Genomic DNA, 18,210 nt, shown 5'->3' on the forward strand with positions numbered 1-18,210 from the left:
TTTCTTTTCCTCCCTCCCTCCTTTCTTCTTTCCTTTCTTTCTCTTTTTTTTTCTTTCTTTTATAGGCTGGTTGAGTTTTTCTTCCCTATAGGGGTTCTGTAATTAACAGCAGCAACACATCACCTGATGGTATTAACTCAGACTTTGTGAAATTTGTGCTTGTTGCAGCCATGGTTATTTGCTGGATCCTCCATCCAAGCAGAGACAGTAATTTTTTTCCTCTTATGTTGTTACGTGGTTGTATTTCTCTTACTAGTCATTTGTGCCTAAATTAAAAAGCAAAACATAAACTCCAGAAGTCCTGTTAACATCTCAGTCCCACAAGATGTATGAGTGGCATCTGTCCCTTTCCAGGACAAGCCTCTCTGCATTTGGAACAAAGATGCATTGCATTCCCTCTTGACATATTTTAGGTTAGAGAATTGTGCTGATATGTCTATATCAATAACTCTTACATAATGGATAGTTTTTAAGGGGAAGGAATGATTCCCTGGTCATTAACTTAAATCAGCAATAAATTTTTCTGCTCTGATTATTTTGCTAACTGAAGAAGTTGCATTGCTACTGGAAAAGTGAGAATTATTCCATGTTCTAACCTTTGAGCTGGCAGCTAAGATCTCCTTGGGGACAAGGACAGTTTGTAGTTATTTAGAATCTGTAAGAAGGACAGCAGTGCTGTAAACAGCCACTAAGAATGGGGGATTCAGTGGAAGCATTCCACTGCTGTCCTACTGCATTCAGTGACTTGAGAATCATGTACCTCCTTGTCATCTCCAGGATGAACCTTCTAGTGAGGCTATTTCTATAAAACACTATCGTATAATGCCTGGGTTGAGAAGAAGGAAAAAAGGCTATTTTTAAATGTACAAAAGCATATCTAAACCTCAAAACCATTTCACAATCTATACTTGCCTAAGAAATATCTGCAAACTGGGAACATCTTAAATGTATTGACTTGCACACTTAATACTATACTTTTATAACAGTAGCAAGAACAATTCAGTTCTTTTTTTTTGAGATCAGGTTTTTGCTTTGTTGCCCAGGCCAGCCTCAAACTCCTGAACTCAAGTGGTTTTCCTGCCTCAACCTCCCAGGTGCACACACCATTATCATGCTGGCTTTAACCCTTAATTAGAGAAGTCTGTGCCAGAAATATGGTCCTACTTCTTAACCTGGCCTAAAAAAACCTTGAGTTATGTGCCTAAACATACTTTTAAAACATGTCTTCATAGATACATGTTTACACATTTGTGTATTTAATGTTAGTTATCTTTCTCCACATGTCATTTTTAAGGGAATCAAACCCAGCATCAGATATTAAAATTATAGGTTAGATCTAAGGAAATGCCAATGATCTGCCTTAATTTGATCAATACTTTGGAATTTTATTATGTAGAATTTAACTTGAAATAACCTGAGATTTAGGCTGGGTTCCTGACAGCTGCTGTAAATAGTACCTTCTGTACTCGGAATTATTCTGAGAAATGTGCTTCTCTCAGTTTTGTCTTGTGGATTCAGGAAGCCCCTTCCCCATGTCTCTTCAAGTTTCCCTTTTCTCCTCAAGTTTTCTGGAATTAATTTTTTTAAATTAAATAAGAGTATAAATAATTTTGGAATGAACTCTTAAGTTCTTTATAATGGGAATGAGATGAACTGATGATTTTCTTTTTAAAATGTTTTATTGTTACAAAAGTATGCCTGGGTTTCTATAGCTGCATTTATTCAGCAACTCCTAAACTTTTAACTTATTAACTAAAATTCACTAAGGAAAAATATATCCTAATGTGGAAAAGTCTAGTTATTCAACGTAAATTTCTTGTAACAAATATTGAGTACCTTGATACCTGTCATTCTAGGCACAGGGAAATTCTGTTCTCCATTGAGTGTAACTTCTACTGGGGAAGACAGTAGACAAGAGAGAAAATAAAAAGATAATTTGAGATAATGGTAATAAAGATGACAATAAAATAAGGTAATATGGAGAAAGGAGCAGGGTAGAAATGGAAGCTACTTCAGATCAATGGTCAGGGAAAGATCTCTCTGAGGATATTACATTTTATAGGAGACCTAAATGATATGAAGATCTGGCTATGAAAAGACCTAAGGGAAAAAAGAACTTTCAAGACTGAGGGAAGGCTGGGGATGTGGCTCAAGCGGTAGCACGCTCGCCTGGCATGCGTGCGGCCCGGGTTCGATCCTCAGCACCACATACCAACAAAGATGTTGTGTCCGCCGAGAAATAAATAAATAAATAAATATTTAAAAAAAAAAAAAAAAGACTGAGGGAAAAGCTGTGTGTTCATAGAATAGAATTCAAGTCCTGAGGACTGCAGCATAGTGATTGAGAACGGAGGTGTGTCAAATCAGGACAAGAAGTTTGATTTTATTTAGATAACAGTGGAAACCACTGAAAAATTCCTATTTTGTCTCTCATGGGTCTGATTTTAAAGCTTTCTTATAACTTGGAAAGATTCATTGTAAAGGCTGCTACAATGCCCTTAAAATTTTTTTTAATTTACTATTTTAATAGGTAATAAATATATTTACATGGCTCAAAACTGGAAAAGACCAAAAGGAATACAATAGAAATTGTTTTTCCCATGGGGTACCCAGTTTCCATCTGAGGAAGTAAGCAGTGTCCGTAGATTGTTGTGTAGCTTTTCAGTGATATTCTATATATTTTTAAAGAAAAACATTTTTATTAAAAATTGATTTTTACAGATGTTTATTATATCATATCTGTCATAATTATTTAATCTATTCACTATTGATGGACTTTCAGATTACTTCCATTTTTGTGTGAATTTACAATTAGTGCCATATTGAAAAACCTTTTATATTTGTCACTTTAAATAAATTAATAAGGATAATTTTTAGAAGTGGAATTGCTGGATCAAAGGGCATGTGCATTTCTTAATAGTTATTGCCTTTCACAGAGATTGTAATGATTTGTACTACAACCAGATTTGTTCTTCTTACCCTGGGCAAACGTTATCAAACATTTTGATCTTTGCCAATTCAGTGGTTGAATCAATGTTTAATTCAAGTTGCAATTATCTTAGTAAGAATGAAAGTGGAATATCTTTCCATATATTTAGAAACATTGATACTGCCATTTCTGTAAACCATTTTTCCCCCATTTTTCTGTTAGGCTATTGGCTTTTTTCTTCTTAATCTCTGGATTCATTTAATATTGTTAAATCCTTCTATAGGTTCAGTGTTTAAGAATTTTTAAAAATGAAATGAAAGACCAGTCATCTTTATTCATATAATTTTACAAAGCATGAAACTGATTAAAAAATAAATAAGGAAACCTTAGTTCTTCCTTTGGTGATTGAGGTCACTCTTCATTGCCCCTAGGTTCATTTTAAGAAGTGTCTCTAATTAGAAAAACAAACATACATACACACATTTAGTATTTTGTTAAATTGAACTCCAGAAGATTTACTCATAATAGATATTCGAAAGTCATTCAAACCTTGCAACAAAGGAAAGTCAGTATGACCTGTAATAACTGTCCTTGAGGTAATGAGAAAGAAATTATTACCTCCTGGGCTGTATATGATTGAGTACACTGTAACAGAAACAAAAAGGAAATGCTCCTCTTAGGTTACATTAGTTTCTCAAAAATGAGTATACCCAAGTCTTTTATAGTTGTTGGTTTTGGTGTTTTTTTTTTTTTTTTTTTTTTTGGTGTTTGTTTTTTTTTAAATCAGTGATCTTTTTTGGCATCTCTGATTTGGAAAATGCAAATGTCTCTCAGGTTTAAAATAGATGCGACATTGGATTTTTCTTTACTTGGAATCTGTACAAGGCTTTAAACCAAAAGATTGAAAAAGAGAGGGATAGGTTTTTTAAAGTCACTAACAAACCATTCTCTGGCAAGAAACTACATTCCCAGCTTGTGCATATTGTGTATTATGTTGTACCACATGAAATTGCCTATATTCAACTATTTTTTTGGCACACAAAACAATAGTTTCATGGTTCAATCTAATAATTTCACAATCTTATTCCTATCATTTTAAAATAAATGGACATAAAGCTAATTCATAGAACTCATATATGAGATACGTGTCTACATGTGTTAATTGGTTGATTTTTTTTTAATTTGGATAAGTAGATTAGATTGATGAGAGGAATGGTCATGGAGGAATCAAAGACAAACAAATGACTGCACAGTATGTAACACTTTCCAGAGAATATTCTAGCCTAGTCTGTATTCTCTATGGGATAAACTATTGGGACATTTCCCTTTTTGTACAAGGAATTTATATATCTTGAAAGAATTCTGATAATATAGGAGTTTAGCCCAAATTAGTTCAAGAATAAAGACAATTATAACCAGTCTTTCTCTTCTTGTAGAATGAAGATAATACTGGGGGGCTCACTTTTATGAGAATTGAGATTGATGTGCCAGGTTAAGAGTTTGGGGCTTTGTAATTTATCCAAAAGAATAAATTAATGTGATCTGGGGTTGTGGCTCGGTGGTAGAGCACTTGCCTAGCATGTGAGAGGTACTGGGTTCAATCCTCAGCACCACATAAATATAAAATAAAGATATTGTGTTAAAAAAAAAATTGATGTGGCTGCATCACTGTAATATGCTAATTTTAAGTCCTTTGGGTATAAACCAAGGAGTGGGATAGCTGGGTCAAAAGATGGTTCCATTCCCAATATTCTGAGGAATCTCCATACTGTTTCCATAGTGGTTGCACCAATTTGCAGTCCCACCAGCAACGTATGAGTGTATCTTTTTCACCACATTCTCGCCAACATTTATTGTTGCCTGTATTCTTAATGATTGCCATTCTGACAGGAGATGAGATCTTAGAATAGTTTTGATTTGCGTTTCTCTAATTGCTAGAGATGTTGAAAACTTTTTCATATATTTGTTGATCAATTGTATCTCTTCTGTGAAGTGTCTGTTCAGAAACAGTGTAATTTCTGTTCAAAGCATTATTTGTGTGTTATAACAGCATCAGTACATTTTATTTTTTATATTTATCTGTCCTCCGGAATTTAACCTTCTAGGTTGAAATCATATTATGTTGATTGACTTAAATCTCTTGTCATGGTTAATGAGGGGCTGGGGTTATAGCTCAGTGGTAGAGTGCTTGCCTTGCACGTGTGAGGCACTGGATTCAATCCTCAGCACCACATAAAAGTAAATAAAGTTAATATATTTAAAAAGAAAAAAAATAGTTAATGACCTCATGGTCTCATAATGCCTGCTAGGAAGCATTCTGTCTGAGAGAGCTATTAGTTGTTAACTGGTACTAATTTAAGTGATATTACAAAGATTGACAAAGATAATTTGAAGTATATTTCTTGATGTAATCAGAAGAGGTCTTTCTTCACAAGTCAAGATTGGTAAGCAGGAAAATAAGTGATGGTATATAACAGATATGTTCAGTCTCAGAGTTGTCAGCATACTAGAAGCTTGGCATTAAGAGAACTCGGACGGTCTTGTCTTAACTTGTTTGAAGCTATGAACAAACATATTTTGGCTCTAGTTGTCTCCTGCAAAGATTCTCAACCTATGACCCTCAAATAAATCTCTCTTTTCTAAAATTGTTTTTCTGCTGGGCATCTGCAGCAATTGGCATGAAGTGCTAGAGAGTTCATGTAGCACCAGGCTACTTTGCTGATGAAAACTTTGCCCATGGTGCCTGCTATAAGTGAAATTAATTAGACTTGTGCTATCCTAGTCAATTTCCCTCCCAGCAGGTTGTATGGTTAGAGCTCCTGAGAGTCTTAAGACTGAGTCTTCAGTTCTACTAACTGCTGGGTTGTACATTTTTAAAAATTGGAAGATGGGTGGTGATACACACACATATGACTTGGCTGCAGCAGAGAAGATGGAGAAAAATAACTAAGACCAAACTAATATTTTTTTTCTTGGTTGTAGTAGTAGACCAAGATTTTGTAGCAATAATTAAAGTAATCTGGTTTTTAAATTTTGTCCTTTTCTTGTGCTTGAGAATTTCTAGATGATTAATTATCAAATAAATTTGAAGTTTACTTTTTTAACAAAAAACTTCAAATTAGAATTTTTATGATGGCTTAGTGTAGAGAGAGTGTGAAGCACGCACCTCCAGAGCCAAATTTTATGCTAACTACTATGTAAAATTCACATCTCATTGCCATCTTACCCAAAAGTGGGACTTTTGAAATTTCATTCTGACCAGTAATGGTAACTGGGATGTGTAAAACTGCATAAGGTATATTTGCTTGTTACTGAACAAATAAGTAGTTCTGTGAGAATGTTTTCTTTCAAATGCAGGCTTACTTTGAAGGTGATAACAATAGTATTTGGTGTTTTGTTTTGTTTTTTATGGGGGATTGAACTCAGGGGTGCTTAACTGCTGAGCCACATCCCCAATAACATGTAAAAGACAACAGTTGAGAGAAAAGGGAATAATTAAGCTATTAGAGTTTTTACAGAGTGAGTATATGATCATATATAAGATGTAAAATAATTAAACAGGCATATGAATCTGTAGTTCTAAGATATAAGTAACAGATTTGTCTTAGGGCTTCCTACTGGCCCAGTAAAGAGGGCAACATGATCAGTTATAATATTTAAATTGTTTGTCCATAGTTGAAAACTAACCAGGTGTTCAGGAAAGAAAATTATCCCTTGGTTATTATAAATCAGACAATATCCTTAAACTGTTGTACAATACCCAAGTACCTGTCATCCCTAACAAATATTTGTATTCTCATATTTGCCTCATGTCATCCTTATTTTAAAACAAACATAACACAGTTGAAGTATCTTATATTCTCTTCTCAATCTTATTCTTTCTCTCCTGTGACCATAAAACTTGTAACTTGTCAGTGTTGTTTTTTCTTTTTTCTTTTTTTTTTTTTTTTTTGCTTCTACTTCATGCATATATCTGTAATGGTACTTAAATCTTAAATTTGCATAAATAATATACTGCACGGCACATGTCATTCCAGAACTTTCTTTTTTCATTAGTTCTGTGATGTCCATGGTGCTATAGATCTAGTTTATTAATTACAAATCATGAAATAATAGTTTCCCATTATGTGGAAATAATCTAATTTAATTATCTGTTTCCCTACTAATGGAGTTTTAGTTTGTGTCTAGTTTTTCACTGTTAGAGTGTCATTTTGAACACTCCTGTCTATGTTTTCTTGTGCCTAAGCATAGAGTTTTCTAGGGCAATGGTTCTCAAATGTGGCTCCAGAAGAAGTACATCAGGATCACCTGGGATCTTGTGCCCAGCCCAAACCTCTGAATCAGAAACTTTGGGGGTGGGGCCAGCAATCTGTTTCAGAGGTGATTCTGAAGAGCTCCAAACTTGAGAACCAGTGCTCTAATGCATACACAGCTAAGAATGAGATTATTAAGGCTTAGGGTACATATTCTTTAAATTTTGCAGGACATGGCCTGATTCCCATATGTAGTATAGTTACTGCTTTACAGCCTTACCAATAGTTTATGAAAGTTCCTATTTTCTCATTCATACTATGGTTAAATATTTTTTTCTTGCTGGTCTAGGAGATATAAAATGTTTAAGAGATATTTTCTTTTTTCTTTCTTTTATTGTTAGTGATAACTTGTACAGGATAGTTGTCCTTTTTCTTATTGACTTTTGTATGGACAATTTATAATTAATTTTTATATATTAATAAAATTATTAATATATGCATTACAAGATTTTTTTCCTTTCCTTCTGTCTTGACTTTGTTTATGTTACTTAAAAATTGTTGCCAAGCTGGGCACAGTGGTATACGCATGTAATCCCAGCAGCTCGAGAGGCTGAAGCAGGAGGATCATGAGTTCAAAGCCAGCCTCAGCAAAAGCAAGGTGCTAAGCAATTCAGTGAGACCCTGTCTCTAAATAAAATACAAAATAGGGCTGGGGATGTGGCTCAGTAGTCAGGTGCCCCCTGAGTTCAATCAATCCCTGGCACGCCTCCCCCCAAAAATTCACCAGTTTTAAAATCATATGTATTTAAGGTATGCAACCTAGTATTTTGATATGTATATACATAGTGAAATGATTACTTCAGTCAAGCCAATTAACTTATTGCCCACATGTGTACATGTGAAAAAAGCACACGAAATCTACCCTCTTAGCAAATTTCCAGTATAGAATACAATACAGAATATATTACAATTAACTGTACTCTTTATATTGTTAGATCTTTAGACTTACTCAGCCTACCTATGTGCAACTTTGTACCCTTTGACCTATATTTCCTTATTCCCTCCTGCCCAAAATTCACCAATTTTTTTTAATGTCCTTTGTATTTAGAAAGGCCTTATCGAGAAGTTTAAGTTGGATTTGCTTTGCTGCTGGAATACTATCCCACTGAGATGTATAGCAGTTATTTGAAAATAGGCTGGGGCTGGGGCTGGGGTTCAGTGGCAGAGTGCTTGCCTAGCATGTGTAAGGGACTACGTTGGGTCCTCAGCACCACATAAAAGTAAATAAATACAATGGAGGTATTGTGTCCATCTACAACTTAAAAAAAAAATAGACTGGGGTTTATGAGAGAGGTAAGACTTAGAGAGATTCGGGAAACATTTGTGTAAGGCCAATAAATTGACACTGTTAAGATGGATAAAATTGCCATAAAGATAATGTAGATTGAGAAAATGATCAAGGATTAAACCATGGGCTGGGGATGTGGCTCAGCGGTAGCGCGCTCGCCTGGCATGCGTGCGGCCCGGGTTCGATCCTTAGCACCACATACCAACAAAGATGTTGTGTCTGCCGAGAACTAAAAAATAAATATTAAAAATTCTCTCTCTCTCTCTCTCTCTCTCTCTCTCTCCTTTCTCACTCTCTCTTTAAAAAAAAAAAAAAAAAAAAAAAAAAAAAAAAAAAAAAGGATTAAACCATGGGAAGCAACAATACAGGAAGAGAATCCAAGAGATTTGAGGAATGATCAGCAACAGAAGGATCTAGAAAATCAGATGGTAACAAATTGTGAGGAGATATTCTCTAATGCCCCTTAGAGAAAGGAGCACATTTAAGAAAGGTGTAAAAATGTTGCCTTTAAGAATGCAGCTAGCAGGCTGGGATTGTGGCTCAGTGGTAGAGCACTCCCCTAGCACACAAGAGGCCCTGGGTTTAATCCTCAGGACCACATAAAAATAAATAAAATAAAAGGTATTGTGTCCAACTACAACTAAAAATAAAATAAAATAAAATAAAAGAATGCAGCTAGCAAAGGTTTGAGGAGTAAAAGATTTCTACTACTTTATCAGCAAGTGTAAGAGATGACGCAAAGTTAGAGCAATATTGCTGGGGATGTAGCTTAGTTGGTAAAGTGCTTGCCTGGCATGTAGTAGGCCTTGTGGGGTGGGGTAGAGGGGTAACAAGGTCATTTTGTGTTAGGAGAGGAACATTTGTGCCCTTAGGGAAGGAGCCAGTGGCAAGTTGGGAAGTATGAAGTTGCATCTGATAATCTTGCTGGCTCCTTTGCAGGCAGCCTTTTCATAGATGTTCTTTATCTACGCTTTGAAAAAGATCATTTGGTAAGATAATATTGAGGACTGTGCAAGGGTTAAGATAGGCTGCTATAACTGAGTAGGAGACTACTTTAGGTGGTCTTCTCTGAGGTAAATATTAAATTTGAGACCTAAGTGGTAAGGAGCCATGTGAATGGTCAGGATAAAGCTTTCCAGACAAACCACAAAATTTCCAGTCTCTAGGAGATCAAACAAAGAATAGTAAACCAATCTAATAAATATTGTTTGTTGGATTCAACCAGAGTGAAGAAAGAACAGAAATCTTTGTTCCCTGACTTTGGAAACCTTGTTTAACCTTCAAACTGGCGATGTCAAGGGTTCCAAGTCCTCCACCTCCGGCAGAAATGTCGAGTGGCCCTGTAGCTGAGAGCTGGTGCTACACTCAGGTAATTTCTTGATTCACCCTGTAAATCTTGCATCTTGGGAGGATTTGATGAACAAATTTTTTTTTGCTTTTCTATGTTGTGTTTCCTGCTTTCTCTGGAACATTTAAAGTGCTTGTCAACCTTGCATTCTTTTCTTGGTTTTTCACATGGAATCTGAATCTCCAAGACTAGTGTTTTTCGATGGTGGTTGAAAGGGGGAGTCTTAGAAACTAGATTTGTTTATATCCCCTTGATGGAAATATGCACTAAGGCTCCCCTGCTGGAGGATCCATGTCTGTCTGAGATTTGCAACCCCAGGCAGTGTTCTCAACATCTCAATTGGAGACTCATTTTAGGTCTGGTATTATCATCTGCTTTCCCAGCCCTGGTTTGATACTGGTCCCTCTGCTCCATGTTTTTTCACTTTCCATCCAGTGTTTCTCAGAAACTCAAAAAGTTATGAAAAAACAATTGGTCAGTGTGAGATTTTTTAAAAATGAGGGAACTAAAGCAAGAAAACGCTGAACCTCCTTGCTAGCCCAGCCATGCTGTCTTCCTAGCGGGCGGGCATCACGTAGAAAGAGGGAGGAGGGAAAATGTTTATCTGATCTTCAGTCTTTTTTTTTTTTTTCCACTTCCTATTTAATTGCTTTCCTGATTTTCTATCAACAGATCAAGGTAGTGAAATTCTCCTACATGTGGACCATTAATAACTTTAGCTTTTGCCGGGAAGAAATGGGTGAAGTCATTAAAAGTTCAACCTTTTCATCAGGAGCCAATGATAAACTGAAATGGTGAGGAAGAATACCTCTACCTGTAAAATTTTTTTCCCTAAGTTGCCTGTTTTGCTTGGTTTTATGGGACACTGATTAGAATGTAAGTTTTTTGGTTTTTTTTTTTAATATTTGTTAGTTGTAGTTGGACACAGTACCTTTAGTTTACTTATTCATTTTTATGTGGTTCTGAGGCTCAAACACAGGGCCTCACACATGCTAGGTGAGTGCTCTTTCGCTGAGCTACAATCCCAGCCCAAGAATGTTAAGTTCTTGAAAGCAGGGACTTTGTTTTGTTTTTACCAAGTCCCCAGTGCTTAGAACAGTGCCTAGCAAACAATAGGTGATCACAAAAATTTGATTAATTCACTGAATTTATTAGAGATCAGCAAAGTCAAGCTGTAGGGTAATACAGATGAATAAAGAGGACCAATGTTAAAAATGATGTCCATACATGGTATGAGTGGTAACTACTTGGCAATCAAGTAGGTATCCTTCTAAAAGGAGCAGAGGCTACTCAACTCAACCAACCATAGCTATCTGAATAAGGGCTGACTATCACCAGATTTTCTGGTTTTCCAAGAAAAGCTAGAAATCTAGCTTAAATAAAATTTTTTTGACTTTTTAATTGCTTATTTTTAAGCAGTAAAAGGGGGGAGGTTATTTGCCTATGGACTGGACTGACCAGGTTGTAGGATGGAATTTAGCCAGCAGGCTAGTGGTTAGAGTAAGGATTCATCTCTCTCTTCTCAGCCTGCTCTCCATGCTAGCTTTCCTGTGCTTAAAGGCTGACTAGTAGTAGCAATGGACATAACCCACTATGTGCCAAGAATATGTCACAGTAGCATTGAATGGATGAGGTCTGAGTTCTCTAAACTAATCCCTATGGCAAGGGCAACGTGATTTGGGAGTGGGGATCAGTCATCATCAACTGTACAATGTTATTTATGTAACTGGACTGAACTGATTTTTCAAGGTTGTTGGCATCTCAGCTTTACCCTTGTTACTGTTCATAAGAACAAAGATGGTGTGCTGTCTTAGTATACATCAACATTGCTTAGGTCAAAATTCTGGCTTTTTCACTATGGATTTTTCAAATAGCATTTGAAAAATCAAAATCATGTGTCATCTTAAAGAAGAGGAGCAGGCACTTAAGGATATACCCATATGCCCATTACAAAGACCAAATTTGGAACCAGTTTGGAACTCTTTGACAACCAACTGAAGAGTTGTTTATTCATTTATTTTAGCTATGTACATTAAGCAGTGAACCACTAGGTATTGAGAGAGCTGTTTATTCTTAGGCATTGTATTTAAATTCATATCTGTAGCATATTGTATAGTGATGTATGTGGCATCTGTACTCCCTAGAGAGGCACTGGATTGGGCCACCTGTTTAAGAGAGGTGTCATAATACTGGCAAGGCCTAAGGATACATATGGCCTATGTATTCTATGTGATAGAAGCAGTGTCTGAACCACATGCAGTTCAGCTAATGACATTTACAACTTAACTCACTTGAACCTATTCAGTTCTGCTTAAATTTTATTTTGATCCATCCATAACAGATTGGTGTCTCTAACTATTTAAAAGTCTACTTTGCAACCCTACCGTGTATAATGGGGATTTACTTTTGTCTGTGCTTCTTCCATACTTCCTTCTTTATTTTCAGAATATTATTGCCAGATTGATAAAATAATCTATAAAAGATTAGGTACCATTTGCATATTTCTCTAGAATACTTTTTCTCTTCCACAGTGATATTAAAGGGTTCACTGGGTTTTGTTTTGTTTTTTGTTTCTCTGTTGTCTTAACAAAATTAAGGGCTGCTGTTCCTGAGAGTGAGGATTGGAATACAGCAAGACTAGGCTGAATTTTAAAATGTTTTAGGGTGAACAAGATGAAAGCCCCTTTATTTTTGTTGTTTACTTTTAAACAGGTTCATCCCCCCTCAAGAAAGGGGTTCAAGAAAGCCCCTTTATTTTTGTTGTTTGATTTTAAAAGGTGACCCAAATTGCTCTAGAAAGGTGGTTCCCAAGTAGTAATTCTACTGAATCATAATCTGATATGAGGCCTAGACTTTTCTTTAAATATCTCCCTCTTGATTCTGATGTTCTGTTACTTCACAAGCATTTAAGGATACTTTTGACACCTTTTTTTTTTTCCCCTGTTTTGGCAAGGTGTTTGCGAGTAAACCCAAAAGGGCTAGATGAAGAAAGCAAAGATTACCTGTCACTTTACCTGTTACTGGTCAGCTGTCCAAAGAGTGAAGTTCGGGCAAAATTCAAATTCTCCATCCTGAATGCTAAGGGAGAAGAAACCAAAGCTATGGGTAAATGTTCTTTTTGTTCAATTCTCACATCCAGTATCTTCATACACTGACTGGTTTTTGATAACCCTAAATATGACTTTTTTTTTTCCCATCCTAGAGAGTCAACGAGCTTATAGGTTTGTGCAAGGCAAGGACTGGGGATTCAAAAAATTCATCCGTAGAGATTTTCTTTTGGATGAGGCTAACGGGCTTCTCCCTGATGACAAGCTTACCCTCTTTTGTGAGGTGAGTCCTTTTACCCTGCTTGAGACTGTCCATTCCCAGACTTCTTGGGCATTTTGTGACTTGTATTGTATCAAGAATGTGGAATGAGAAAAATTCCCAAGTGGAGTAGTACTGTACAAATGTTATTTATGTAACTGGACTGAACTGCCTCATGATTTCAAGGTTGTTGGCATCTCAGCTTTACCCTTGTTACTGTTCATAAGAACAAACATGGTGTGCTGTCTTAGTATACATCAACATTAAGTTGCTTGGGTCAAGATTCTGGCTTTTTCACTATGGATAATTTTAAGATAGCATTTGGAAGGGCTATCATTTCAAGCTGAGGGGGGTGACCAGCAATTAAAAGTATGTGTCTGTTCCTTTAACTTCCTGGCTCCTCCTTAAGTGGGAAGTGCCTGTATATTTGACAGTGCATTACTTTCCCTTTCTGCTATTTGAATTAGGTGACTCCCATTGAGTTGTATGCCTATATGGTTTGTCTTGCTGGAGTCACTGTGAAATAGAAAAGTGGAAGCTACTTTTCCCAGGGTAAAGCTTGCTTACTCAGAGAGAGCTACCTGTAGTTAGGTAACTTTTTCTCACCAAGAACCTAAGAACCTTTTCAGATTTATAGAGGAACCTGTGAAGTAAAATTCCCCAACCAAGAGAAGCTGGTTTCTTTAATGAGTATTGTTTATTCTAATTAGTCATTTCAAGTTGTTTTCCATATATTCAGAAATGCTCACAAACTCATATTGAACTCCAGTTCAACTAGGCCATTAACATTCCTGGGTATCATATGGTCTGGGAACCACTTCCTGAGCAGCACCACTTGATAAGAACAACCACTATACCTTCATGGGGGAAGGTGCAGGCAAACTCCCAACTGCCAAATCCATCTGTCAAATAAGGGGCTCATACCGTGAGTTAATGACAGTTCCAAAGGCATATCACCACCATGTGTCAGGAAAAGTTATCCCTTAGGAATCTTGCCCTTTTGCCAGAGAAGTCTGGCCAGCAATAGCAGGCTTCTGTATTTCAACAGAATGGTTACCAATGATTAAAAAAACTTTGCAGGCATGGTTTATTAAAATACTACACTGAATATGTAAAATAGAGTTTGCATAATAGCTGCTTCGTCTCCATTTTAATTGCTAAGTAAAATAAATATTAGAGTGATAGCATCTATATAAATATGTAAAATGTGGCAGTTGTTTTATGACTGAACTTGAAATTTGAATTCCATATAAGGTCCTATTGGTCACAGATCCTACTCAGTTGTCTGAGTGAAGAAATGAGAACAATTAGGTGTGAGGTTAGATGTTATATATACAGAGCATCAGTTTTAATCTTTACCTATCTTAGAGTCTTGTATTTCAAGAAAACTTTAAAATAGTGAAGAAGTCTAATTTTGTTGGAACCAAAAGCCAATCTTCAAACCATTCTCTGAAGAAAATCTCTACATATTGCATCTGTCATTTAAGGCAGAGCCATCACCTTTATTGCAGCATTTCCAAGTCCACAGTGGATCCAGATCCAGCCTTTTCTCACATTGCTTCCTCCGCTTTCCCCAGTCCATTCCAGCTGCTCCAACCCCTGTATTGACATTCTTGATTTGAAAACCTGTTGGCCTGCCCTCACTTGGCAATCTCTCATCCTATGGTTAACTCTGAGGCTGTGTTCCAGCACTCACTCTCTTCACATCTCCATATGAAATTCTCTTAGGAGAAATCCTGTGGTTAAGTTTAGATTTGCCTTACTGACTTAGAAGGGAAGTGAGATGACACTTTGGAAACGAGGAGATGTTGAACAGGGAAGCGTCTGCTGGGTTCTGCTGATGCCATCGGTTTCTTACCATCGAACCAGGTGTGCCATCTGTTCCTCTCACACTTCTCTGTTGGCCACAGGTGCTGAGTGTTGCTTCTCATACTTGGGCTTGTGCCTAGTGAGACTCGTTTCTGTTCCAAGGCTCTCTGTGGACTTAGTAGCATTCAGCATTGCAAGACGGTTGCGTGGGCGTGTATATTGGATGTGTGGGTTTTAAAAATGTCTTCGACTCATCTAAGTTCTTAGCATTTTTCATAGCTCAATCATTTTTGGTGCAAGTTTATCCCTTTGACCTGTCATTTACTTTAGGCCTAATTAGTATTTTCTTACTATCTAGAGACCTTTATGAAGGTGTTAGCTGCATGGAAATATAGATTTTAAGTGCCCACTATGGCCTTGGCCCCTGACCCTCCTGTGCTGTCCTGATGAAGGAAGTGCAGTTGTTTCAAGGACTTTTTGCTGCTCCCAGAGGCCCAAAGAAGGAATCCTAAGGTGAAAGACTGAGGGTCACACTTTTGTGTACTTGGCCATTATTTTAGTATTTATTGTTACTGAATGTTTAAATTAAATTAGATTATAATTATAAAATGCCAAATGAGTGGTCTTGTTTGTAATGTGCCACATTAGGTTCACTTCCAGTTTTCAGTGATGCTTTGTCTGACTATTAGGAAATGTGGCAATTCTTCCAAGTTGATTTTTCTTAATTAACTTATTTCCATTATTTGAATTGTCCCCTTATTGCAATCCTTTGAGCTGAGTCAAATTCTGTTTTCTTCATTTCGTTTATAGGGGGAGAAGCAGTGTCTCAAGAGGTCAGGTAATTTTTCCTAACATTGTGCAACAAATTAATGTCAGGGCCACGTCAGCTCTGCAGTTCCCATCTCTAGTCGGCTGCACTATGCTAAGTGGAGCTGAACTTCATTTACCTCTGGAAGCATGGGCACTCCCAAGTTTTCTTGACAGAGAGTATTTACTTTTGGTAATGAAAGAAAGACATGAAAGCATGCTTAAATTACACTTTTAATTTTCTCTTTAATAATTTGGACCACCGAAAATCTTCATGAAATTTTTCAGTTCTCTGTCTAGCTATTTATGTTGAAAACAAATGGCTGTTTGCAATAAAGATGCAACATATTCCTCCTTAATTGTACATGCCTTTGACAAACAGAAGATTCTAGTGCCTCTTTGTGATGTTGCAATTAAAAATGAAAAGGAAACACCATTTGAAATATGAAGTACCAAATATCCAGATACTGGTTAACTCTTTCAAAACATCCCATCTAGCAGCTGAGCTTGGTGGCACACACCTACAATCCCAGCTACTCCAGTCTGAGGCAGGAGGATCTCAAATTCTAAGCCAGATTGGGCAACATAGCAAAAGCCTATTGCAATATATTTTTTTTAATTTTTAAAAATCCCATCCATTCCATGATTGTTCTTGACCTACAGAAATGTTGATTTAATATGTAAAATCATTATAGTTTATAATACATGATGATGTAGTAAACCCTACCACCCAACCTCTCCCTGAGATTGAGCTCCCTACTCAGAATGAGAAACAGCTATTTTGAATTTTATGATAATCATTCCCTTGTTTATTATTTGTATTCATGAATAATATATTGTTTAGGTTTGGCTTATTTTTGATCTTTATAAAAATGATGTCATACTATATTTATTCATCCTCTTATTGATCGCATTTATGTTGTTGCTAGTCTTTTGCTGTGAGAAATATTGCTACTATATAAACATTTTGTATGCAGTATCGGTTTATTGTTCCAATTCTTTTAATTCTATAGAATTTAAAAAACCTATTTCCATGGGTTTTACTTTGACTTTATGTATAGATGAAGTGTATAAGAATTGGCACATCTTTAGTCTTTTATGAAATTTTCTCTTTTAAGAAAAGGAACTGACTTTAAAAGTGAGACCCTTTTACAACTTGAAATTTAGGGGATCATACAGTCTTCCTGAGACATTTTCATGCATTCATTTATAAGACGACATAAATGTCACAGTCACATCATCTTCACAGCTGCAATTCTGAATGAGTCTCTATAGTCAACTTTATAGGCATTAAAAAAAAATCTTTAGTTTTTCTCAAAATGGTCTCATTTTAGCATCATCATGTTTGCAGAGAAAAACAATTCCTTTCTAAGTTAAAAGTTTGGGCTCTGAGGACTCATTTGTGAGTGCCATTTAAAATTTATTTTTAATTAAGCGTATTTAATGTCGGTAAGAGGTGCCAGACATTCAGAGCTCTGGAGACTCCAAGCATCTATATATCTACAGAACAAGCCTAGCCCAGACAGTACAGGTACATTCTCCTTCCTGCTGTTTTTTTTTTTTTTTTTTTTTTCTTTTGTGTCCAGAGAAAGGAATTGTTCCAGTGAGAGGTGTCACAGTCTTTGGGCCCCACTCATTACCAAACATATATCTAACCAAGAACATCCAACCATAGTTGATGAGAAATTCAGCTTAGCTTTTGCCAATTCATTTTACTCAGTCTACTAAATTGCCATCAAGTGTTAATGACTTTGGGCTCCTGTCAGCCTGGTTTAATTCAAGCTAGGAACACAGTGCCAAAAGCATTCTCCATGCCCTTCATTGGCCATCCCCAGAGATTCCTGCCTTTCCCTCTGAGGAAGTTGGATTTGTCTTTCCTTTTCCTTTTCCTTTTTTTTTTTTTGTTTTGTTTTGTTTTGTTTTGTTTTAAGTCAGTATTTTAGATCCATGACTGGGAACAGGCAACTTCTACTTTTGGTGTTAATAATATGAGAAAATAGCTGAACTAAGAAATCTTACATTTGGGGCTAGGGATGTGGCTCAAGCGGTAGCGCGCTCGCCTGGCATGCGTGCGGCCCGGGTTCTATCCTCAGCGCCACATACAAACAAGGATGTTGTGTCTGCCAAAAACTAAAAAATAAATATTACAATTCTCTCACTCTCTCTAAAAAGAAAAAGAAAAAGGAAAAGAAATCTTACATAGGACAAGAGAGAATCTCTGTGGGGTGATTTGTGCTAGATCCCAGACTGTTAAAATAATGTTATAATCTACCTCTGATAAATGTGATACTAATGCTAAACACATTCATAACTGATTAATTTGACCATTTCATTGCTCAAGACCATAACATCTAGTTTTAAACAAATGAATAATAACTTTCTCGACTTGATAGTAAATATCTCATTCTGG

At 36.3% G+C, this 18,210-nt stretch overlaps 1 protein-coding gene across 2 annotated transcripts in view; it reads left to right on the plus strand.

The window, feature by feature from the left end:
* Spop (speckle type BTB/POZ protein) overlaps positions 1-18,210 on the plus strand; it is a 75,370-nt gene that overhangs the window by 45,072 nt on the left and 12,088 nt on the right. For both annotated transcript variants that reach the window (XM_026386992.2, XM_026386991.2), the window contains 4 exons: positions 9,756-9,899; positions 10,551-10,672; positions 12,832-12,983; positions 13,081-13,208. In XM_026386992.2, coding sequence (XP_026242777.1) covers positions 9,822-9,899; positions 10,551-10,672; positions 12,832-12,983; positions 13,081-13,208 — 480 coding nt within the window. In that variant the 5' untranslated portion in view covers positions 9,756-9,821. The remainder of the gene's footprint in view (positions 1-9,755; positions 9,900-10,550; positions 10,673-12,831; positions 12,984-13,080; positions 13,209-18,210) is intronic.

Source organism: Urocitellus parryii, chromosome 7 (genome assembly GCF_045843805.1).
Source record: "Urocitellus parryii isolate mUroPar1 chromosome 7, mUroPar1.hap1, whole genome shotgun sequence".
Classification (NCBI taxonomy): Eukaryota; Metazoa; Chordata; class Mammalia; order Rodentia; family Sciuridae; genus Urocitellus; species Urocitellus parryii.